This window comes from Lynx rufus, unplaced genomic scaffold, assembly GCF_022079265.1.
Source record: "Lynx rufus isolate CCGP_SWC_20201006 ecotype Redwood Valley unplaced genomic scaffold, mLynRuf1.p SCAF_9, whole genome shotgun sequence".
NCBI classification, from domain to species: Eukaryota; Metazoa; Chordata; class Mammalia; order Carnivora; family Felidae; genus Lynx; species Lynx rufus.
The window spans coordinates 104,336,549-104,361,993 of record NW_025814897.1 but is presented as its reverse complement, the minus strand read 5'-3'; the positions used below and the strand labels follow the sequence as shown (position 1 = coordinate 104,361,993).

The 25,445-nt window shown below is 43.0% G+C and overlaps 1 protein-coding gene across 1 annotated transcript in view; it reads left to right on the top strand.

Moving 5' to 3' along the window:
• PATL1 (PAT1 homolog 1, processing body mRNA decay factor) overlaps positions 1 to 25,445 on the top strand; it is a 32,304-nt gene that overhangs the window by 5,087 nt on the left and 1,772 nt on the right. Inside the window, exons 3-18 of the mRNA XM_047070431.1 lie at positions 4,975 to 5,192; positions 5,485 to 5,565; positions 6,200 to 6,394; positions 7,331 to 7,432; positions 8,411 to 8,500; positions 8,715 to 8,932; positions 10,714 to 10,803; positions 12,890 to 13,070; positions 14,370 to 14,493; positions 14,954 to 15,051; positions 15,596 to 15,655; positions 16,904 to 17,052; positions 18,329 to 18,488; positions 22,832 to 22,987; positions 24,934 to 25,025; positions 25,125 to 25,274. Of these exons, the coding sequence (XP_046926387.1) occupies positions 4,975 to 5,192; positions 5,485 to 5,565; positions 6,200 to 6,394; positions 7,331 to 7,432; positions 8,411 to 8,500; positions 8,715 to 8,932; positions 10,714 to 10,803; positions 12,890 to 13,070; positions 14,370 to 14,493; positions 14,954 to 15,051; positions 15,596 to 15,655; positions 16,904 to 17,052; positions 18,329 to 18,488; positions 22,832 to 22,987; positions 24,934 to 25,025; positions 25,125 to 25,274 (2,164 nt within the window). The remainder of the gene's footprint in view (positions 1 to 4,974; positions 5,193 to 5,484; positions 5,566 to 6,199; positions 6,395 to 7,330; positions 7,433 to 8,410; positions 8,501 to 8,714; positions 8,933 to 10,713; positions 10,804 to 12,889; positions 13,071 to 14,369; positions 14,494 to 14,953; positions 15,052 to 15,595; positions 15,656 to 16,903; positions 17,053 to 18,328; positions 18,489 to 22,831; positions 22,988 to 24,933; positions 25,026 to 25,124; positions 25,275 to 25,445) is intronic.

Below are 25,445 nucleotides of genomic sequence, written 5' to 3'. Positions count from 1 at the left end.
AGTTCGAGCCCCGCGTCAGGCTCTGGGCTGATGGCTCAGAGCCTGGAGCCTGTTTCAGATTCTGTGTCTCCCTCTCTCTCTGCCCCTCCCCCGTTCATGCTCTGTCTCTCTCTGTCCCAAAAATAAATAAACGTTGAAAAAAAAAATTTAAAAAAAAAAAAAAAAAGAATTTAAACCAGGAGGTAAAATGTCAGACCTCTGACATGTTATGGGTTGATGGTTTTTAACTCAAGGAGTGAGTGTCTTGGATGATACTTGTTAGTACAGTAGTTATTTTAAGTCACTGGCTGCAAATGCTCTGATGTCACCTTTCCTTAAGAAACTAGTGCTTGTCTTCTGCATGGAAAAATATTTACATCATCTTAAAGCAGTAAATGGCCACAGTAATGTTAACTCATCCTCTAAAAATAAAAGTTGACACTTACAAAGTACTTATTGTCTGCTGGGCACCAGTATAAATGTTGTATGTATGTATGTGTATATATATATATATATATATATATATATATAATTAATCCTCACAAGAACCTTGTTCATTTGAACAAATGAAGCAAAGTGTGAGAGAGGTTAAGTAACTATAAATGCAATCAGTGTAAACTACCAGTTATGTTTAAAGTTGGTGAGGAATCTTTGGGAATCTCCTGCCTCTACTTGGAAAGGCTCCCCATTCTTTCCACTTCCCTTTAATTGACAGCTGTTAAAATCTTTAGGGACTTAAGTTGCCTTAACATTAACTCACCTGTATTTCCTTTTCATTTTGTCTTTATTCAAAAATATTCCAGAGACAGACGGCAGCCCAGAATTCAGTAACCCACACCTGGGTATAGATTAATTAGTTAACAGAAAACAGATAACTTCTTTTTTCTTCATTTCTCTGGTATTCTTTTGCCTAGCCTTTATGATTTTGACCATTGTGGATTGAGGTCAAGTGTTGGCATATATACGTAACTTTATTTTTAGGTCATTTGAAAAAGATATGAGTGAGGTATCCTCTTCTAGTAAGGGCATGTGATCTCTTGACATATTGCTTCACATGACTTTTCACAAGAGCAAGGAAGATCCAAAATAAAGATGACAGTGTTCTGTGGCATAGATTTCTTTATTTACATGTTTGAAACAGTGACAGTCCATTCACAACAAAGCCATTCTCACAGAATATGGCTATTTAACCAGTGCTTTTAAAATGTATTATTAAGGACAAATACACTGTTTGTCTTTGGTAGGATCTGGTAATCCTAGTAAACATGAGTATGGGAGGTGGTGAATGAAAACAACTCAAGTTAGAATTCTTCTGCATTAGGATCTGTCTGCTAACAAATTAGCTTCTTAAACTGGGGAGATAAATGTTAAAAAAAATCCCCCAACTGAGGATTGCATAGAGTCCTCATCTTTTAGTATCCCCAAGTTAGTAACATTGCAAAAAACAATCCTTTAAAAACTTGCTCAGCTTACTCTTCCTTAGCAAAGATGACACAAATATTAATGTCGCAACTGATTTTTAATTACATTCATCTTTAAGAATATTTTTCTGGGTAACTGATAATACTATAATTTTCATCTAAAGTGAATTTTTTTCTTTACCACAAATAGTACATTCAGATATACCACAGTGCTCAAAGACTAGACAGTGGTTCTGATCATACCAAATTGTACATCTGAAAGTCTCCCTTCCCTTGCTTTTTGCATCACTAGTGTTAGGTGATGCATTGTTATGTAATAAAAATAGCAAATTTTAAATGTTTATAATCTGACCTTACAAGGGACTTTGCTGCCTACTTAGTAAATATTTGCGTAAGATGTTAAGATCTGTGGTGCCCCCTTCAGCAGCACATATACTAAGATATTAAGACCTGTGTAACACTCATTACAGTGTTAATCGTTACATTGAAAATTTGCAAATAATCCAAATTTCCATCAGCAAGCAATCAATTAAATTAGTATATCAGTAGAATAGAATCTTACACAGGTGTTAAAAAGAATGAGCTAATATTATCAGTAGTCATATACATGTGTGTGTGCATGAAAAGCTGTACAGGATGTATTGCTTAAATACAAAGAAACAAGGGGCACCTGGGTGGCTCAGTCCATTAAGCATCCAACTTTGGCCCCGGTCGTGATCTCATGGCTTGTGAGTTTGGGCCCCGTGTTGGTCTCTGTGCTGACAGCTTAGTGCTTGGAGCCTGCTTTGGATTCTGTGTCTCCCTCTCTCTCTGCCCCTCCCCTGCTCATGCTCTGTCTCTCTCTCTCTCTATCTCAAAAATAAATAAACATTAAAACAAATTTTTAATAAAAAAATACAAAGAAACAAGTTAAACTTTATAGTTTGCATCTAAAATACTTAACGTACCTATAGAGTTCTGGGGAACTCTATAAAAGTAACAGATTTCTGTGATGTTTCAATTATTTGCTTTAGATCTTTATTCATTTTTGAGAGAGAGAGAGAGACAGAGCGTGAGTGGGGAGGGGCAGAGAGAGGGGGAGACACAGAATCTGAAGCAGGCTCCAGGCTCTGAACTGTCAACCCAGATCCCGATGTGAGGCTCGAACTCATAGACCACAACATCATGACCTGAGCCGAAGTCAGACACTTAACTGACTGAGCCATCCAGGCATCCCAATGACCCAGGCGCCCCAATGTTTAAATTTTTTTTTTTTAATTTTTTTTTTCAACGTTTTTATTTATTTTTGGGACAGAGATAGACAGAGCATGAACGGGGGAGGGGCAGAGAGAGAGGGAGACACAGAACCGGAAACAGGCTCCAGGCTCCGAGCCATCAGCCCAGAGCCCGACGCGGGGCTCGAACTCACGGACCGCGAGATCGTGACCTGGCTGAAGTCGGACGCTTAACCGACTGCGCCACCCAGGCGCCCCTAAATTTTTTAATAAACATGTATTTTCTTTGTAAGCAGAGGGGAAAAAAAGATAATTTTAACATGAGCCCCTCAGAAAATTATCAGTAAATCTAACTAAATCTTTTTTTTTTTTTTAAGTGGCTACCATTTATTATACCCTTATTGTATATCAGGCACCTTTGTTTTTTCTTGTTATAGTGCCTTTAGTTCTTCCTTCCCTCTTTCTTTTAATGAGGTGTAAAGAAAAGTCATGTGGAAGGATTGCCATGGAGGACACTTGCAGAATCCTGTGTTTCTTTTTTTTTTTTTTCGACGTTTATTTATTTATTTTTGGGACAGAGAGAGACAGAGCATGAACGGGGGAGGGGCAGAGAGAGAGGGAGACACAGAATCGGAAACAGGCTCCAGGCTCTGAGCTGTCAGCCCAGAGCCCGACGCGGGGCTCGAACTCACGGGCCGCGAGATCGTGACCTGGCTGAAGTCGGACGCTTAACCGACTGCGCCACCCAGGCGCCCCCAGAATCATGTGTTTCTAATGTTAGTTTTAAAAAGAATTACCTGTTACCCTTTCTGTTGAATTTTATGGGACATAAAAACAAAAACTAAAGTAAGAAGATATATATGAATACGTGAGTTTTTTGTGTTTGAAAGTCTTCCATGTTTAGATGAGGTGAAGGCAGCATTGAAACGAAAAGATTGTTTAGGGAAAGCTTCCATGAGGAGGGGAAAGATAACCTGAATTTTAATACTGAAAAGAGCATAATAGTGAATAGAGCTTTTACGGTGGAAGCAGAATGGAGGGATGAGGTTGAGGAGCATTGGAGACCGAGTGATGGAAACGGTCTAGTTTATAGAGAAGCTGGTGAAGGGTTCTGAAAATTTGTGTCTGTGCTGCAGCAGGACTCAAAAATAATGCTGTGTCAGCATGAAAAGAGAAGAAAACCTAGTGCCAGTGCCACAGACTGTATAGTGTCCAGGAATAGCAGAGATGTTGTTAAAATGGAAGAGGACGGGACCCAGGTCCAAGTCACCATCACCTTTGCCCTGACGTGTGCAGTAGTCACCTGGCAGGCCTCCAGGCTTCCAATATTTCCGCTCCTTTCCCCGCCCACCCCCCAAATCCCCAATGTGTTCTCAGTACAGCAGCCAGAGTATTTCTTTCAAAAAGTCAAGCCACATCAAAACCTCCAGGGTCCCCCGTGGAGTGGCCCAAAAGGCCCAGAAGGAGCTCCCTCCTGCTGCCTATCTGGCCTCATTTTTTTCCTCTCAGCTCTTTCCCCTTGATCATTCTAATCCAGACACAGTCCTTGCTGTCTCTCAGAATCATCAGTCATCTTAAGTCCTTCCTACGGACTGTCCCTCTGTCTGGAACACTCTTCTCCCAGCTATCCATATGACTAACTACCTTACTCTTGAATCTTTGCTCACTCGTCACTCTCACAATGACAGGTACCTGTGACTACCCTCCTTAATGTTTTCAAACTGCTGCTTTTCCTCTACATTCCTACAGGGCTTCATTTTCTGATATAGTGTTGAATGTACTTAATCGATACATTTATTGTCTGTTCTGTCTCTTCCCTCCCTGAAGGAGTGCTGCAGGAGGGCTGGGTCTTTGTTTTATACACTGATCTGTCCCATGTGCCTAAAACCATACTTAACCACATTGATAGGTGCTCAATGAATATTAATTGAACGAAATGAATGGATTTGAGAGCTTGTAAAGAGGATGGCAGTTATAACCTAAAAGAAAGCATAGGCTAATGCAGTGAGTTTTAACTTTCCTTTTTTGCCCAAAACGTCATAGAATGTCAAAACCAGCAGGATGTCATGTACATCCCTATCACCAGTTTAGAAATTGTTTTCGGAATAGAGTTTGGATGCCATTGATAACGTATTCAACTATTACTCTAAGTGCTCCAACTGTGTTGCTGGTATGATGTTATTTGTCCTTAGTGAAAAGCCCACTCTCATGTACCTCTCAGTTTAAACCGTAGTTCATGTCTCTAAGTGGACATTTACTGTCTTCTGAAGTTAGGATTGTTCATTTGGTTCCCAGAAGAATTTCATGAAACTTTTTAGTCCCAATACGAACTGTGTTTCTTCCTAACGATTTCCTTCTAGATGATGACTGGCAGGAAGCACATGAGCGCCTGGCTGAACTGGAAGAGAAGCTCCCGGCGGCAGTTAATGAACAAACGGGCAATGGAGAAAGGGATGAGATGGACTTGCTGGGTGACCATGAGGAGAATCTGGCAGAAAGGCTCAGTAAGATGGTGATTGAGAATGAGCTAGAAGATCCAGCTATCATGAGGGCAGTGCAGACCAGGCCAGTCCTGCAAGTGAGTAAGCTACTGTGATTTGAGAACTTTAGCAGACTGGCGATTGAGGTGAAGTATTGAGCTTTGCCATATTGTTTCATCCCAAGAGACTTAACCTGTACCTTAAAAATTGGTAACGTAGTTCCTGATCGTAGGAGTCGAAGGTAGGGAATAATGTATATTCTGGAGCGCTGTGATTTCGTATCCTCAAGCAGTTGAGACTCTCTTGGGACCTTGTTCACCAAAAGCAGTTAAATGCCCAGAAAGCCCACACCATTCCAGACTTTGTGTATGTGTTTTCCTTTTTTGTTAGCCCCAACCAGGGAGTCTCAATTCCAGCATCTGGGATGGATCTGAAGTTCTGAGGCGAATCCGAGGACCACTGCTAACTCAGGTATTAAGCGTTTTCTCTTTACACAAATTCCTAGCATCCGCAGATTCCAGGTTGGCTCCTGTTGTCACCCTTTCCTTACCGAAACAACGTACAGATGTGTGTCCTGTGCCGTTATGATGCTGATTACTCAACCTAGCACTCGGAGCTGTCCCTGTTGATCATACACTTCTCAGCCTCCATGGCTGTGCTCACTTTACCGTGCTTTAGTTTGAAAAGGTTGAAAGGGAGCCATTAGAACTCAAATTTGTTAGCTTACGATTCGATTACTTCAGTCATTTCTAGGCAAAACTGTGGGGATGGAGAACAGATCAGTGTTTGCCAGTGGTTGGGGGTGTTGGGAGGGATCAATTAAGGGACAATACAACAGAAGTTTGGGGGTGACAAAACTACTGTGCTTTGTGATTGTGGTAGATCCATGACTCCGTGCATTTCTCAAAATTCAGAGGACTGACTGTATACCAAAGAGTGAATGTTACTGGATGTGAAATAGAAATCAAACTTAAAAATAATTTCTCAAGATGTTTTTGGCATCTGTACGGATTATTAAAACATTTTAAGTTGGCTATGAGCTAATTTTCTCTTCTCTCTCTCTCGCTCTTTTTTTTTTTTTTTTTTTAACTATTTCCTTAATTAGGAAATGCCTACAGTGTCTGTATTAGAATATGCCCTGCCTCAGAGGCCCCCACAGGGCCCAGAAGATGATCGGGACCTTTCTGAGCGTGCTTTGCCGCGGCGGTCCACGTCACCTGTCATCGGGAGCCCTCCTGTTAGAGCCGTCCCCATAGGCACCCCACCTAAGCAGATGGCTGTACCCAGCTTCAGCCAACAGGTACCTCTCATTAACAGGCACTCAGCCCAGGATATTGGGAATCTGGGCAAAATTATTTGGGAAAATGGCAATGCCGGGAGGAGGGTGGACGTTTGGGGTAGGCATTAGAGTAGAAAGAGAAGTAGCCAATTAGAGGAGAAGTTAGTACAAACAAGAGACACATTCCCTAATGCCCTTTCTTGGTGCTGCTCCTGGTGCTGCTGCCTATTAAGTGGGGGAGAAAAAGGGTAGTTAAGCACATTTAGCATCTATATCCTTTTCAGAGTGTTTTGCTGGCTGCCCAAAACATTGGCAGAGAGGTAACTGAAAGCTGGGGGGAGTGGGAACACACAGCATTGTCCACATCCCTTTTTACCTTTAAGATATCCCTGCTTTCCCTAGAGCCTGTGCAGTCCTGTTCCATAGACTTTCCTCCACCTGAAACCAGCAGCTGAAAAGGAAGGCCAATTTGGAAGGTATGGGGGGAGGGTGGTGTTGGTATGGCCTAGTTAGGCTCAGTATCCTATGAAACGGTGGAGTCACAATGTATCACAAAAGAGCTGAGCATGGCGGCCATATCACAGGGGCTTCAGAATAGGACTTAGTTAATCCTCCAGCTTTCTTATCATTCCTTCTCCCTCGCTGCTACCAAAATATATCCTCTTGCAGAGAATTTGCAAGTCAGAATATCTGCTGGTACCTCCCTCAGATAGCATGGAAGGGTGGGGATAACTGGAGAATTAGCTAAATCTTCTTCAGTTGCAAGTGGCACGTTGCTTGATGTTTATGAGAGGAAGTAACCAAAGGTTCTTCTGTGAACCCACAGCCATAGCGATTTGCTTAGAAGTAGGGCTTTGCATTAAGTTCGCGTGTCTACCGGTACTTGAGGGGAGGGGGTGTAGGTGGAGGAAAAACTGACTTCATTGAGTGTAGTTGTGTATATGTTTGTCCTGATAGATCCTGTGTCCGAAGCCTGTCCATGTCCGGCCCCCGATGCCACCGCGCTATCCTGCTCCCTACAGTGAGAGGGCGTCCCCAAACCAGCTCTGCAGTGTCCCGGTATGTCATTCTACAATCTCGTGAAAGCACGCAGCATGTAGTTTCTGAGCGCTACTCATATATAGGCAGCTCCTAAATAATGCAAGCTTTTCATAGTCTCCGTGCTTGAATTTCTAGATCTTACGGTCCCCAGGTAAATAGACCTGGTTCATCGCGTTGTTTCCTACCTGAACTTTTTTGTATCTTTGAAAGTCCAAACTCGGCCTGGCCTGCTATTTCAGTCCCTATCCTTTTTCAGAGTCACTTCCTTTTTCAAGTTACATGAGTGTCGTGCTTCATGATTTCTTTTATTTTTATTTTTAATTTTAATTTTTTTTTATAAATTTTTTTTTAATTTTTTTTTTTTTTTTTTTTTTTGAGACAGAGACAGAGCATGAGCAGGGGAGGAGCAGAGTCCAAAGCAGAATCACAAATTCACAGAATCCAAAGCAGGCTCCAGGCTCTCAGCTGTCAGCAGAGAGCCCGATGCAGGGCTCGAACTCACGGACTGTGAGATCATGACCTGAGCCAAAGTCGGATGCCCAACCGACTGAGCCACCAGGCGCCCCTTTATTTTTATTTTTAATGTTTGTTTATTTTTTTATTTTAATTTTTTTACATTTATTTATTTTTGAGAAACAGACAAAAGCATGAGCAGGGGAGGGGCAGAGAGAGGAGACACAGAATCTGAAGCAGGCTCTAGGCTCTGAGCAAGTGGTCAGCACAGAGCCTGATGCGGGGCTCGAGCCCATGAACTGTGAGATCATGACCTGAGCTGAAGTCTGATGCTTGACCAGCTGAGCCACCCAGCTGCCCCATCGTGCTTTCTGATTTCTAGCATTGCTCTCTTTTGTATTCCTTCCATGGGTAGCTTGACTATACAGTTTGAGCATTTTTATATCCAAGTTTATTCAGCATTCCTACCGAATTCTTTGTTATATTGATTTACCTGTTTCGCAGAAAGCATATAACTTTGTCTTTTTTTTTTTCCCCCCTTAGAACTCTTCCCTGCTGGGTCACCCTTTCCCTCCTAGTGTTCCTCCTGTCCTCAGCCCCCTCCAGAGAGCACAGCTTCTGGGAGGAGCACAGGTAAGGCTATGATTAGCCCAGCTCACAAAGAGCTCTCTTACTTTCTTGACATTCACTAGATGATGTCCCTCTTTGCCACTAATCAGTCTCTACTGCCTCCCAATTTTCCCTACACTTTATTCAAACAAAGTTATTGATGGAAATCGTATTCACTTTTGTAAAAGCAAGAGGACTTGCTGATGAACTAAATCTGAGATCTTGTCCCTCTTTCTAGCTGCCGCCTGGACGGATGTCTCCCAGCCAGTTTGCACGAGTTCCTGGATTTGTTGGCAGCCCGCTTGCCGCCATGAATCCCAAGTTGCTGCAAGGGCGAGTGGGGCAGGTGCTGCCCCCAGCGCCGGGCTTCCGTGCCTTCTTTAGTGCTGCACCCCCCGCCCCACCGCCTCCCCAGCAGCACTCCCCCGGCCCAGGGCCTCACCTGCAAAACCTAAGGTGTGCAAACACAGGCCACTGTTTATCTGTCATAGTCATTGAGGCTTAGTGTTACAATACAGAGGCCTCATGATGGTTGCAAGGGGTGGGTTTTGAGATGTTCTTGTATCCTCAACTTGCCAAACACAGAAATGTTTGACAGCCTCCAGGCATTCTTCCAAATTAGCATTTCCCTAAAGTCACATGCTTCCTGTGTATATTTGCACCTTGCTGGTTAATCACCTCTTTTATTTCTTCTAACCTCTCTCAGGTCTCACTTTATATCCATTTTACAAACACTCGGACATACGCACAAAGTGCTTATGGCTTAACAAGAATTACCGTATGTTAAAGAACAGAGATACAATACAGATGCTAATCTGAGTGCTAGCTAGGTTGCTCGCTTCTGCCCTGGTTTTATAACAGGGGTTCAAGTTCCTGCTTCTAGGGAAATTATGTTTTATTACATACTGTATCATATCAGGATTCCTCAGAGAAACAATCTTTAAGATATATATACACACATACGCATGTGTGTGTGTGTGTGTGTGTGTGTGTATCTTCATAAAGAAAAGATTTTAAGGAATGGCTAAGGAAATCCATAGAGCAGGCCAGCAGAGTGGAAATTCAGATAAGAGTTGAATTTGCAGTTGAGTCTGAAATTTGTAGGACAGGCTGGCAGGTTAGAAACTCAGGCAGTTCACTAACTTGGATTTAATAAATATAATTAAAAAATTAAAAAACAAAAACTCAGGCAGGACTTCTGTGTTCCAGTCTTGAGGCAAAATTCCTTCTTGTCTGGGAAATACCAGTTTTGCTCTTAATGCCTTCAACTGGTTGGGGGAGGCCCACCCACATTTTCAAAGGTCGTCTTTTTTCTTAATTAAGGTTTTTAACTATTTTGAGAGAATGTGTGAGCAGGGTAGGGAAAGAGAGAGAAGGAGAGAGATAAACCCAAGCCAGCTCCACACTGACAGTGCAGAGCCCAACGTGGGGTTCGACCCACAGAACTGCAAGATTGTGATTGGAGCTGAAATCAAGTCGGATGCTTAACCAACTAAGCCACTCAGACGCCCCCTGTTGATTAATTCTTAATTAATCACATCTACAAGATACTTTCATAGCAACATCTAGATTAGTGTGTGAGCAGAAAACAGCTGGGTACCATAGCCTGCAGCCAAGTTGACATAAATTGATAGTCACACATATATTTTCTTCTTTTCTTTCTTTCTTTCTTTCTTTCTTTCTTTCTTTCTTTCTTTCTTTCTTTCTTTCGTTTGGCAGCAATTATTTGTTTGCTTGTTTATTTTTGGTGTGGAATGCTAGAGGGCTATTTTATTTTTTTAATTTAATTTATTTTTTAGTTTACATCCAAGTTAGCGTATAGTGCAATAATGATTTCAGGAGTAGATTCCAGTGGTTCATCCCCTGTGTTTAATATCCAGTGCTCATTCCAACAAGTGTCTTCCTTAATCACATATATTTTCAATGTCTCTCCCAAAGATTTGAAAATAAGCACATTAAATCTTTTAAGAGACTTCTCTTAACAGGAGTGAGAAGAAAAATAGTTACACTATTTACTGCTAATTCACTCAGATTTTATGATCCTCTTCTTAGGAGTTGAGAATTGATCTCTGTAGAAGACATGTAAAAACACAGTTGTCTTCCTTCTGAAAGATCTGAGAATAGACTTGAACATTCCCTTGGGTGGACATGTATGAAGTTACCCTGTACTGACAACATTCTCTAAAATTTCAAGTCATCAGAACAGTAGAATTGGAAACCTTTCCCTTTTTTCTCAGGTCTCAGGCCCCGATGTTTAGACCAGACACAACTCACCTCCATCCCCAGCACCGCCGGCTCTTGCATCAGAGGCAGCAGCAGAACAGAAAGTAAGCACTCATCCTGCTCCTTCGTGGTTTTTTAACTCAGCTCGTAGTTTTGACAGTGCTACTAATTTTCTGTTTATTTATTAATTTTAGAACGAGTGGAGGAGGGACAGAGGGAGGGAGGGAGGGAGAATCCAAAGCAGGCTGTCCACGTCCAGCATGGAGCCTGATGTGGGGTGGGACCCACGAACCATGAGATCATGACCTGAGCCAAAATTGGTCGCTTAACCAACCAAGCCACCCAGGCATCCCCATCAGAAACACAATTTAGATCTGATTTTTTTTGTTTTTTTTTTTTTAGTCATTTTATACTCCTTACCAAGTTCTTACCATACTCTTAACTACCTTTTGTTTATAATCTCAGCTCAGAGGTAACTTTGAAGCATAATGGCTAGCCTTAACTTCAGTCTTCAGTAAAACCAAGTCACTCTATTTTTGCCTGTAATTTAATCTCACTCACAAATATAACTGTGTATTTATATAGGCAGCCCTGGCTGTAGAGCAGACACTGTGGTAGGTTTTGAGGATTAAAAGAAAAACAGGACATGTCAGAGTCCTGACTTCACAGACCTGGTGCTCTATGATCATTCATATACAGAAAATAAGAAAAGTAAACATAACTTTGAGGTTTCTTTAACCTTCAGTTTTGTGGTTCTGTTTGTGTAATTCCTTCTCACTTTCAAAGAAGCTCTAGGATACTTTCAGCAGGGGAAAAAAATAGAGGCTCTTAAGATAAGACATGAAAAGGGCACACCTTAAAGGAAAAGATCAATACATTTGACTGTGTGAAAATATGAAACTTGTAGTGCCTTTAGTTAACAGTATGGTTTTACATGCTTGAGATTTGTTAAGAGGGTGGATCTCATTCATGTGGAATGTCTTACCACCAAACAACAACAACAACAACAAAAAAACAGTGGGAGATCAAGAAACCCTGGTGGGTATCGGATACATCTGTTACCCCACGTGTGGTGATGGTGTCGAAAGGGTTCGCGCGTGTCCAAATGTACAAAATTATAGACGTTAAATACGCACAGTTGTGTATCAGTCATACCTTAGTAAAGCTGATATGATTTCGCTCATATGTGGAATTTAAGAAACAAAACAAACGAACAGAGGAAAAAAGAGACAGACTCAGAATTCTAGAAAACAGACTGGTGGTGTCCAGAGGGGAGGTGGGCCGGGGGAAGTAGAGGATGGGGATTAAGGAGAGCACTTGTCGTGACGAGCACAGAGTAACACATGGAACTGTTGAACATCGTATCAGACACCTGAAAGTCAAAAACAAAAGATTTCAAGCCCACTTATAATCAGGAAAACACAGATTAAAATTAGATAACCATTTTACATCATCAGATAAGCAAAATTTGAAATGTCTCAACACTCGTTGTTGGCAAGAATGTTGGTTTTACAGCCTCTTGTGAGAGAATTTGGTAGTAAATAATAAGGTTGAAAATGTGGATACACTACAACCTAGCAGTTCTCCTTTTTGGTATACACCTGGGTATGCTGTCGACATGGATACATATGAAGAAGGTGATGTTGAATTAGAAGAAACTTATCCAATACCATTTATGTAAAACTTAAAGGCACAGAGAGTAATACTGTATAATATTTAAAGATGGACACACAAGCAGTAAGTCTTAAAAACATTTCAGGGAGAGTTCTCACCACGTCAGGATGGTGGTTCCTCTGGGAAGGGAGGGAAGCTGGAAACTAGGGTCCAGACAGGGTTCAAGTGTATAGACTGGGAGTCAGTTGGCCTGTGTTTCACATCTCCTTGGCCTCAGTTTGTTGTCTTCAGTGGAGAAAATAAAACTCCCCACTTGTTAGGGTTCTTGTAGGGCTTAAGCAGAAGGCCACGGGTGAGAGGGCTTAGCACATAGTGAGGCACTCCGATCTCCGTTACTTCCCTCAGTGTGTGTTGCGTAGCTCTTTCTTCTCAGATTCCGGCAAGACTCAGTTCTCCTTTTTTAACAAAAGCAAAGTGGCATCTTTTTTTTAACTTGGCCTGGTTTGTTCCCATATTGTTATGAGACCCAAGGAATGCCCTGACTTGGAGTGAATGAGCCCTATGTTTGTTTTTCAGTCAGCATCGGAGTCTTAACGGTGCGGGAGATAGAGGAAGTCACCGGAGCAGCCATCAGGACCATCTCCGAAAGGACCCCTACGCCAACCTCATGCTGCAGCGAGAGAAAGACTGGGTCTCTAAAATCCAGATGATGCAGCTACAGAGCACTGACCCCTACCTGGACGATTTTTATTACCAGGTAAGTGACCGACCAGTCCCTCACTCTGACGAAGGCACTCGTGGAAGTCTGGTAGACTTAAATACTGACAAATTTCTCTTTGGAGGTAGTTTTCAGGGAGTTAGGAACTACCTAAACATATTCTGTCCTCTTTTCAAGCAGGAGAGCCTCTCACTATTCACTAAAAGGTTCCTGTATATGCTTTTAATTTCTTACAGAGGCTGTCACACCCAATGTCTTGAAATAGTTCTTTCAGTTAAGGATATTGGCAGTCTGGACGCCTGGATGGCTTAGTTGGTTAAGCATCTGACTCTTTTTCTTTTTTTCCAATGTTTAATTTGAGAGAGAGAGGGAGACAGAGGATCCAAAGCAGGCTCTGTGCTGACAACAGAGAGCCCGACGTGGGGCTTGAACCCACAAACTGCAAGGTCGTGACCTGAGCTGAAGTTGGATGCACAACCGACTGAGCCACCCAGGCGTCCCTAAGCGTCAGGCTCTTGATATCAGCTCAGGTCATGATCCCAGGGTCGTGGGATTAAGCCCCATGTCAGGGCTCTGCACTGACAGCATGGAGCCTGCTTGTGATTTTCTGCCTCCCTTTCTCTCTCAAAAATAAATAAACGTAAAAAACAAGAATTTTGGCAGCCTGCGGTGCCTGAGCAGCTCAGTTGGTTGAGTGTCTGACTCTTGATTTCAGCTCATGATCCCAGGGTCATGGGAACAAGCCCTACGTGGGGCTCTGCACTGAGTTTGGAGCCTGCTTAAGACCTCTCTCTCCCCCTCTCGGGGCGCCTGGGTGGCTCAGTCGGTTGGGCGGCCGACTTCGGCTCGGGTCATGATCTTGCGGTCCGTGAGTTCAAGCCCCGCATCAGGCTCTGTGCTGACAGCTTGGAGCCTGGAGCCTGCTTCAGATTCTGTGTCTCCCTCTCTCTCTGCCCCTCCCCCATTCACGCTCTGTCTCTCTCTGTGTTTCAAAAATTAATAAATGTTAAAAAAAAAAAAAATTTAAAGATCTCTCTCTCCCCCTCTACTACTCTCCCCTGCTTTCTCCCTCCCTCTCTCTCTCAAAAAATTAAAAACTAAATAAAGTCAAATCAAACTTTATAAAGAAGGTATTGGAGGTCTGAAGATATTTCCATTGATAATTGGCTTTTCTGAAGGCTGGGACTCTTTGAGAAGGAAACATCTAGCGGTCTAGCAAAAATTAAAGATCAATACACCTAAAGAGTTCAGGTTGTTAACTGCCGCCGGCATAATTATGTAAAGAGCAGCCAAACTCGGGGCTTATGTTGCAACTGAAATCACCTTCTCCTGTGATAGAATTACTTTGAAAAACTGGAGAAACTGTCAGCTGCTGAAGAAGTGCAAGGTGAAGGCCCTAAAAAGGAGCGTACCAAGCTCATTACCCCTCAGGTGGCCAAACTGGAGCACGCCTATAAGCCAGGTAAGTCCTTATCCCTCGGTCCGTATTAGAAGACATTTGACATGCTGCTGATACGATAAAATATAAACAGCCGTGTAGATGGCTGGATATAGGGCTGTTCGAAACTCATTCATCAAGGACTGTTGTCCTTACGTGCAGAGGGCAGCCTTTTCTGCAGCATGGCGTGAGTGGTTCAGCAGATGCACTCGTAGATCCTTTAAGACTTGAGATTCCGTAACTTTTTCAAATGTGTTATAATTTCTGGTATCCCTATATAATAAAAGGGAAATGCTTCAGAGTGTCATTATTATTAACAACCCCAAAATGGGAAAAGATCAATTTTAATAAGAAATCACGTTAGATATGTAGGTTTTTGTATCGAATTGTTAGGCTGTGAGGAAAGACCAGAGAACATAAAGGTCTTTGGAAGCGGCCCACCTGCACCGCTGACTTCCTTTTTGGAAATGTTTTGTCTTTGCAGTGCAGTTTGAGGGCTCTCTGGGAAAGCTCACTGTCTCTAGTGTGAATAATCCCCGAAAGATGATCGATGCTGTTGTGACATCTCGGAGTGAGGATGACGTAAGTGTCAGCAGAATTGTGCGGGTCGTCACTACTGTTCTGGAGGTCATTGTGGAATGGACTCATGCATAATGGAGTCGGTTGTTGTCTAACTAGGAGCGTCCTACCTGGCATGTCCTGGCTTTCTGGTTTCCTGCACAGGGGTTGAGATCTAACACCTTCACCTCTAAGGCAGCCAGGCAGGACAGGGGGCGACAGGAGTCTTTAACCTGGGTAACTGGCTGCAAACAGCATCAGCTATCTAGTGCAGTTCTTAAGATTACCATTTTCTATGTGCTCTTAAGATTTTCCTGGAATTATCTTCGTCTTTACTGTATCCTACCATTACCTTTTGCCCGTCTGTAAATTCAGTTTAATCATTTGTGTGGGTTAGTTCATTCAGTTCTGTGACCTTTGTCCAGTTAGTGTTGTTTTAGATTATTAACTCTGGAAGAGTTAGGATTCTCTTACGGTATTGTCACAAATGGAACTATATGTACACACTTAGGAGGTTATTTTTAACAGAGGTAAACAGTTCACACTGAATAGTCTTGTCTTTTTTTAGGAGACGAAAGAAAAACAGGTTCGGGACAAGAGACGAAAAACCCTGGTCATAATTGAGAAAGTAAGTTTTAAAATCTGTTGCTGTCGTTAGTTTCAAATACGGAACTCTCAAATGTATGTGTTCGCAAGAAGTGAAAAGTAGGGAGTGGTGTCCTGTGATTGCAGTTAATGAATATATTCTTCTTACACACCTGCTGTGTACCCGAGCGCACTAGAAAAGAGTGTGCTGCACCTCACAGAAAGAACACTGCTACAATCAGAAGTACCGGGATTTGTTCACACTTGTTCAGTTAACCGCTGAGTGTTTTAGTTAGGTCACCTTCTAAGAAAATGGGAATAAAAATTATGTGGTTCCACCTGTGAATCAATGTAGTTAATTAAGTCAGTCCACATGTATTTACTGGGTACGCCCTGGGTGCTGGGCACTGGGCTGGATGCTAAGAACAGAGTAAGTAGAACCGTGTAGGCAATTAAGTCGTTAAGCGTAAACACCCTGTTGCAACACCATGGCATGACCGGCCTGCGATTCACATCTTCTCCATTTCTAGCTGAGCCTGTGACTTGAGGCAAGCTGCTTAACCTTTCTGTGCTGTGCTCGTTTTCTTCATCTATAAAAATGGAGCTGGTAATAGTCTCTCTCTCACTGGGCTGTGGAGAATATTTGGTGAATGAGTACGTGCAAAGTGCCTAGCACAGTGCCTGGTATCCAGTAGTAAAGTGATTGCTGTGTTTATTAATATGGGGCATCACTTGGAGCAGTGATAAACATCATTTATGTTAGAATGCCGTTCTTGCTGCTGTAACATTGGCAAAGTGTGCAGTCATTCACTATGGATACCTCCTGGGTTAGAGGTCACGGAGGGACAGCAGAAGGGCGCCTGGGTGGCTCAGTCAGTTAAGCGGCCGACTTCGGCTCAGGTCGTGATTTCACGGTCCGTGAGTTCGAGCCCCGCGTCGATCTCTGTGCTGACAGCTCAGAGCCTGGAGCCTGTTTCAGATTCTGTGTCCCCCTCTCTCTGACCCTCCCCCGTTCATGCTCTGTCTCTCTCTCTGTCTCAAAAATACATAAATGTTAAAAAAAAAAAAAAAATTAAAAAAAAAAAAACTAAAGGAGGGACAGCAGACAGGAATTCTTTAAGTTACTGCACTATGTTTTTCTGGATTTAAAAGAGCACCTTTTTCCTCTCAGTCTTATTACAATTCGTTTTCAGTCTTCTGTCTTTACGTGGGGGTCCTAAACTGTGAAACTGTTTATCTAATACTCTGATCCTGACCCAGCATGCTGTGGCCTGCTTTGTGTTTCACTCAGACCTATAGTTTACTCCTTGATGTGGAGGATTATGAAAGGCGGTATCTCCTAAGTCTAGAAGAAGAGCGACCTGCCCTGGCGGATGAAAGAAAGCACAAAATTTGTTGCATGTATGACAACTTAAGGGGGAAATTGCCTGGACAAGAGAGGTAAGAATTGTACACTTGGAGGGACACATGAGGCCAGCTGGAGTCCTCACTCGGCTGACCTGAGCTTTCCACATTTCTGTATTTTGGCTGACCTTCCTTACCATCTCAGGAAGCTCAGAGTGTATCCTTCCAGCCTGACTCAAATGCCATGTCATATAAAGCATTTCATAATCCTTCCCAGCCAGGAAAAAGAAAATCTCTTTATTCTGGATTCATATATTCAACACCCGTCTATTCACTGTCTGCTGGGCACTGGAGACGTAGTGGGGAACATGGTTTGGTTTCTATGAGCCTACAAATTGTACTTGCTTTATGCTTTATTTTAGCATGTTCATGCTTGTAATCTTTGTGTATTATCTTTTCTACTGAGATGAAAAGTATAGACATTTATATTTATACTTCCTTGGGATTTCCATAGAATACGCACATGCTATGGAAAGCAGTCAGTCTTCCAGTGGGGCCTAAGCTCCTTAATATATCTATTTTTCTGTATCTGTCTCTTCTGCCCAGGATCTTGCTAACAGTAACTGTTTTATAAACCCTAAGTGTGTGTTTGATGAATGCAAGAGGACTCTGTCCTGATAACTCCATTTCCCTTTGCTCATTGAAGAGAATTGATGATTCTTCTAAGCCAGGACATACACAAACCAGAACATAAGAATAAGTACCTTCTTTTCAACACACCTTTTCTGGAGTTGTGTTGACAAGCAACTGGTTGAATAAATGTGGGTTTGTCCATAGTTGGGAATGTTAGGCAGTCATCAAATCGATGTAACTGAAGTATATTTATTGACATGGAAAAATGTCACAAGAATTTGTTGAGTGAAAAAAGTAACAAAGTCATATGAATTCTCTGGAGTCATTTTTTAATGAAAAAACATACAGCAAAAAGGTTCTTAAAAAATGATAACAGTACTAATAAAATTAACTCTGAAATGAATGCTTTTATATCCTTTTTGCTTACGTAGGTTTTCAGATTTTGCTGTATTATCATGTTGTTTGTAAAGTTACATAAACGTAAAGGAAATTAATGCCTGTAGTTCGACCACATCTTTTTAACATACGTTTGTGTAGTGATGATTTTCTGTGCTTGTGAAACTTGAAAAATTACTTTTTATTATTTGGTTGAGAGTTGGAGAAGTAATTCTGTTTTGTGGCACAGGTCATTGTAGGGTAAAAATGAGTACAGTATATTTGTTCAGTAACATGTAAGCGGAGAAGAAGGGCGCCTTGCACTGTTCTTGCTGACCTAAGTTAGCATTTCCTTCCCCTGCAGGCCAAGTGATGACCACTTTGTACAGATCATGTGTATCCGAAAAGGGAAGAGAATGGTTGCCCGTATTCTTCCTTTCCTCTCCACAGAGCAAGCAGCTGACATTCTCATGACAACAGCCAGGAATCTCCCTTTCCTTATCAAGAAGGATGCCCAAGATGAGGTGATGATCCCCCATGTGGGACTTCTTTCCTTTGGGTCTTCACAGTTGATAAGAGCTCTAGAATCCAAATTGCTTCTCCTCTCCTCTCCCCTTTTCTGTAGTTTTGTCTAACCTTTGGCAGTAGGATTTGATTATTTAAAGCAAAACTTTACTCCAGGCCTATATTCTTGATCCCATTTTTTTCCTCCCAACAGAGCAAGTTCCTAAACTGAGGAAAGCAAAAAATCCCATTTCATAAGCCATACAGAGAAAGACAGATACCATATGGTTTCACTCTTATGTGGATCCTGAGAAACTTAACAGAAACCCATGGGGGAGGGGAAGGAAAAAAAAAAAAAAGAGGTTAGAGTGGGAGAGAGCCAAAGCATAAGAGACTGTTAAAAACTGAGAACAAACTGAGGGTTGATGGGGGGTGGGAGGGAGGGGAGGGTGGGTGATGGGTATTGAGGAGGGCACCTTTTGGGATGAGCACTGGGTGTTGTATGGAAACCAATTTGACAATAAATTTCATATGTTGAAAAAAAAAAATCCCATTTTATTTGATGCAGTTGCAAAACTGTGTTGCGTATCAGAATTTCTTAGGAAGCAGATAATTTAGCTCTACTCCAAACATGCTGAACCAGAATTTACAGAAGAAAGATCAGGGCTTTTGTATCTATAACGAGAGTCCCCAGGTAAATCTGGTGCTCATGAAAATTTGCACTTACGGTCTTGGTTACTTTGCTGGATATAAAGCATCACTCATTGGCTGTTATCAAGACTGAACGTTCGCCTGTAGCCTTAGTTGAATGATATCCCACAGGAATCAAGCCAGTGCTTATAACTAATAATTGTCACGATGTAAACTAGGCTGGAATTTGCAGCACTTGGGTGGCTCAGTCGGTTAAGCATCCGACTTCAGCTCAGGTCATGATCTCACGGTTCATGGGTTCAAGCCCTGTGTCAGGCTCTGTACTGATGGCTCAGAGCCTGGACCCTGCTTCAGATTGTCTCCTTCTCTCTCTGCCCCTCCCCCCGCTCGCACTGTCTCTCTCACTCAAAAAATGAACGAACATTAAAAATTTAAACTAGTCTGGAATTCGAAACATGATTTTGAAGTTTAGAAGCTAACTGTTGGTAAGAAAGAATTGCTCTTTCTTGTAACACTCGAAAGATTAACAATATTTAGAATAGTCTTAAGTTCAGAGCAAGAAATTGATAAAGGCAGCATAAAGGGAAATCATTACCAAGTGTGAGGTTCAGAATGTTAGAATTTATGAGAGTGAGTCTGTTACAATAGACTGTGAGTTGATTAAGAACAATCTGGTGTTGGTCCACAGAAAACATGATGCCAGGATACCCTGTAAGTGGTATGGCATGAAAGAGTTGAACATTACTTCTCCTGAAGTAATAATAACTCCTTCTGAGTTGAAAAATTCCTTGTGAAGTTGTAGCACCTATAGAAGAAAGTAATGCCAAGTGGAGCCTTCATTAAGAACAGTGAAGTGGGATGAGACAGACACATTTTTTAAGGATTTCAAGAAGGAAAAATGGAGTGAAGTTTAAGGAGTTGAGGTTTATCTTCGAAAAAGTAAGACTAAAGCAACAGCTCCCCTGACAGCTTATAGATTGTTCTAGGCTGTGAGGCGGGCACTCAGTCTTAGAGTAACTCATCAGTGGAGACAAGTTTGGGAGAGCTTTATTCATTCAGTAAATATTGAACGCCTTTGTGAACCAGGCACTATTTTAGGTCCCAGAAATACAGCACCTAGAGCTAGGTGCTGGGAGCTAGGAATTCAAAGATGCTTGCTTGAGTGGAGGTACCTGCTGAGCAGGAAAACTTGGTTAACTGCAGAGGTGGAGTTTTTACCTATATGCACTAGAGTCCTAGGCCACTTTTCCAAATACCATTTCTTGAAGTAATAACTAGCAGTTCCGCAGCACAAAATATACAAGGTAATCCTGGACTATCTCATGCCAGAAAGTAAGGAAGCTAAAAGATTACTGGGGTCCCATGTAAAATTGCACAAACCAAACCGAAGGGGCTCCTGTTGGCCAAAAATGGGATAATTTGCATCAGAAAGAAAAAGTACGGCAATGGATTGAAATATATTAAAGATTTTTCATTCAATGAGTTCATAATGATACCAAAAAGTATATTAATCACCTTCAGAGATTGCTAGGCCATCCAGAACTCATTATTCTGAGAATGGGTAAACTTTGAAAGAGAATCAAACCTTTATCTTGCCTTTCCATCACAACCAAGTATCACAGTAACCAGAAAGTTGATAACAGAAGGTTCTTCATAGAAGAATTTCAGCTAATAAATGCAAAAGAAATGATGAAATTAGAAGATCACCGCTTTACAACCCCTAACAACATAGCCAGTCAGTCTGGACAGCAGTGCCTACTGGTGCAAAAGGCATTAGATAACAGGTGGATGGGAAACTTTACAGTGGTTGGGGCAGGAGCAGACATCTGATCACTAAGGGGGGGGGGCGCCCACACACTGTGCTTCTTAACATGATGCAGGAGAAGGCACACAAGTTTTCTTGCCCTCGTCTTCCCACCCCCCTCCAGGGAACTTAAACCTGATTTAATCAAACCTCTGATTCTAACCATTGGTTTTTATCGGAAAGACAGAGGCTAGTAGAAGCTGTTAAGTGACCTCACAGAGGTACAAGTAGCCAAATCCAAACTATGGGACAGATAACTCAGTGTCTTCAACAACTAAATAACGAGACGGGCAGTGGGCAGAGGACCTATTCACAGATTTTTCTTTTCTTTTCCCTTTCCTTTCCCTTTCCTTCTTTTGAGAACACAAGCAATGGAGGGGGCACAGAGCCCGATTGAGGGCTCAAACTCAAGAGCCCATGAGATCATGACCTGAGCCAAAATCAATAGACCCTCCTGAGCCACCAAGGTGCCCCCTGTTCACAGATTTTAAAAGCCTTACCAGCCAGATGCAATGTGTGGGTCTTGTTGGAATCATGATTAGAATAAGTCAACTGCTAAAAGACATTTTTGAGACAAGTGAAGAAATTTGAATTTGGAGGAGATTTAATTTTGTTAGGTGCTGTAATACATACAGCAAGAGGTCTTGTTAGAGATCCAAAGTAGAGTATTTACGGATGAAATGATTTAGGAGAAACATAAACTGGCAGGATGCTGATGATTTATTGTTGAAACTGGGTGATGGGTACACAGACATCATCATACACTCGTTCACTTTTACGTATGATTAAAGCTGCTTTCGTTGTTAAAGCTGTGTTTATTTAGACTAGTAGATCACAAATTGTCTACTTTTTTTTTTAATGTTTTTATTTATTTTTGAGACAGAGTGTGAGTGGGGGAGGGGCAGAGCGAGAGGGAGACACAGAATCCGAAGCAGGCTCCAGGCTCTGAGCTGTCAGCACAGAGCCCAATGCAGGGCTCGAACTCACGGACAGTGAAATCATGACCTGAGCTGAAGTCAGATGCTCAACCAACTGAGCCACCCAGGCGCCCCACAGATAGTCTACTCTTGAACGCCACCCTTGAATGCCGTCTGAAGTAACACCAGCCATCATTTTTTATACCGTGGACACTGAGTGCTGGGAGCACCCATGATTTCCTTACCTGTGTTAGAACCTAGTTTTATTGGTAGCACTGTATTTTCACCTTCCAGTCTGGGCCTTGGGGCGGAACGGAGGGAACGACTCAGTGGCCTTGGATTCTGGTTCTCTCTGTTAGCTATGTCACTCTGAACACCGAGCCCCCCCCCCTTTTTTTTCTCATACCAAGGCCCTTTTCATTTAGCTTGTCTAATCTGTGAAAATTGGATTATCATTTCTCCATTTCCTCACTGAGCTTTTATAAAGATCAAACAAGATCCAGGAAGTCTGAAAGTACTTCTGGGTAGTTCTGAGGACTCGGGATCTCCCTGTCTCCCAGTGCTTCTCAGGGTATAATGAAAGTGCCCATATACTTGTGACTCCCCACTGAGCCTTAGCTCCCTGAAGGTCTGTCCTGTTTACCATTTCATTTTAACCCACGCGGCCAGACACACCGTAGGCATTTCAGTCAGTATTTGTGGAGTGAATTAAAACACTGATGTCTTCTCATGAATCTTGCTCTTTGAGAAGTGATTTTACACCCTTGGTTTACACAAGTCATGTTTCCTGCACAAAGTGAGTTTTAAAAAGTTCTCAGTAGACACCTCCGAATCCATTGTTAAGACCCAGAAGTACCTGCTAGACTCGTCAACCCTTTTTTGTTACAACTTGCCTGAGGCTGTTTGAGTGCACAGCTGAGCACCCCCATCCGGTCCGCGCCCACTGACACCCCAGTGGCCAGGATGTAATGCTTTTCTCTGTTTTCTGTAGGTGCTGCCATGCTTACTGAGTCCCTTCTCCCTCCTGCTCTATCACCTTCCATCAGTGACTGTCACCAGCCTTCTGCAACAGCTAATGAACCTACCTCAGAGCGCAGCTGCGCCAGCGCCCTCTAACCCTCACCTCGCTGCTGTGCTCCAGAACAAGGTGCTCTTGCCCTCCTGTGTCCCTGAACTTTGCCAGACTTCTAGATTTGAGTTGTAGATACAAATAGTGGCTGCTGTAGCTGTGGCAACTTGTAAAAGAAAGGCTTCTTTCAGTCAGAAGTTACATTGAGCTCCTGGTGACAGAGGCTAGGAAGGACGAAGGTTTCAGCAAAATAGGGTTTTCTGTATCTCACGTGGAACAGCTTTCGTGTGGTGTCCACGTTGCCCTCAGGGACACAGGCTCCTTTGGTTTGCCTTCTCTGCAGCCTTAGCAGTGGCTGCCGTGCTGGTGACCCTCAGGCTCCGTGCCGGTTGTTGAATTCAAGGCTCCACTTTGCATCAGGAAGAGAGGTGCGTGCAGAGGGGCCAAACGGTGGATATCTGCCGTCTGTCTGCCTTGTCTGGACCTGTTCCAGGAGTTCGAACCAGCAGCTTAACCTCAGTGGCCAGGTTCCACTCACCTGCCACACGTCACTGCAGAGAAGCCTGGGAAACATCTCTCAGTTCACAGCGGTGTGACCTCAGATAAAATCAGAGTTCTCACATGGGGACGAGAACGTACTGGGTCAGTAATCCACACTCTCGGTCGTGAGACTAAATAGTAGAAGACATCCCATTTCATATTTCATTTACATCAGTTTGACGATCCAGAGACGTGCAAAGGAAGCATAACAGAAGAGAAGACGTGAGCTCTCAGCAGGTTTCCATTCCTTGCCTGCCATTTTCTAGGCTTGTGACACCAAACAGATGATTTTGCTTTGCCGAGCCCATTTCCTGACCTGGAAGTGGAAGTGACGAGGTCGATTCCAGGGCTGTCCTGTTACTCAGATGAGTGCACCGCTGTGACCTTCAGTGTCATGCCTTTCCACAGTGGGCACGTGTGCTGGCAGAGAGAGAAAGTAGTGTCAAGGCCTCTACCTCCCTCGCACCTGAAAACCCGCCAAAGAGTGACTGAGGGCGGTACATCCGGGGCCGAGAGGTGACAGTGCTTCGGGGGCCAGAAGATGGGGATTCTGGAGGGATAGCTTATAGGCCTTCCACGTTATTCTGTCTATGAGTTTAAAGTTGATAAAGGTGATAGAAAACCACGAGTCAGACAAGAGGTTATATGTGTAGCCCAGTGTCGTTTTCCTGACGGTGACACAAAGGTTGTCCTCTGTGAGGTAAACTCAGAAAGGTGGGATTCCCTTCAGATCCAGTATAGCTATGACTTCTACATTTAACCTTGTACCACTCGTCCCCATTTGTATTTCCTTCTGTGCCTCCTCAGACCACACGTCCACCGGATAAAACCAATCTAATGAAACAAATCTTTAACCTCAAAGCACGTTGTTAGATTAGAAACATGGATGTATCGTGTATCCTTTTTCTGTTTTTAACATCTCGTCTAAGCCTTTATATGTCCAGTAGGTGTATCCTTTGTTAAGGAAAGTTTTTACAGAGATTTAAGGAAATCCCTTCACATCCTGATCATTTCGGTTACCTTTCTTTGTACATTTTCCCACCAGTCGTAACATCTTTTTTTCTTAGTTCAAAATCTCGTAATCTGTGCAGTGTTTTTCCTTACGTTTGCTGTGAACTTTAATTTTCTGTATCCAGGTTTGTCTTTGATTTTCTTTTTTAATCTGTTTCCATTGTAGCGAACAGGAGAAAATCTAACTGCACATTTTCCGTGGCAGGGAAACTAGCTTCTCCTGTCATGGTGGGGTGGGCGAGCAGAGAGGGACTTCCCCTCTCGTGGAGCATGCCTGTTGCTGCTCTGCCGGAAGTAGAGTCGGGAGGACTCGGCCTCCCAGTTCACGGTTGTCTGACGTTTGCCCCGTTTCACAGCACTGTGGTGGGGTCCTTTTGATCTGGTGCCGTTCCCCATCTAGTACTGGGATCCCTTCGGTGGTGGTGGAGGACGGATGCGGTGCTAATTTTGAGTCCCTCTGTCTCCTCTTGTAGTTTGGCCTGTCACTGCTCCTCGTCATCCTGAGCCGTGGGGAAGACCTACAGAGTTCAGAGCCTGCTACAGAATCCACACAGAACAACCAGTGGTCAGTCGGGGTTGGGTTTCTCCTTTCAGTCTTTTCAGAATAATCTTTTATTCTTTTTCTTATACCCTCCTTATCGGTTCTCACCGGGTTACCTTTCAGGACAGAGGTGATGTTCATGGCGACCCGAGAACTTCTGCGGATTCCCCAAGCAGCCCTGGCCAAGCCAATCTCAATACCGACAAACCTGGTATCCCTCTTTTCTCGCTATGTTGACCGACAGAAACTGAACTTGCTGGAAACCAAGCTGCAGTAAGTTTGAAACAGGAGAGTTCCGCATCTTTCTAAAGTTGGCACTTTAGAAGTCCTGAGGAGAGGAGGTCAGGGGCCTAGGACTGAATGTAGTGGAAGACAGTAGAGACTCGTATCAAATCTCTAAGCATCTGCCAGAGACCGGGCCCTGTACCGGGAGCAGCAGCACCC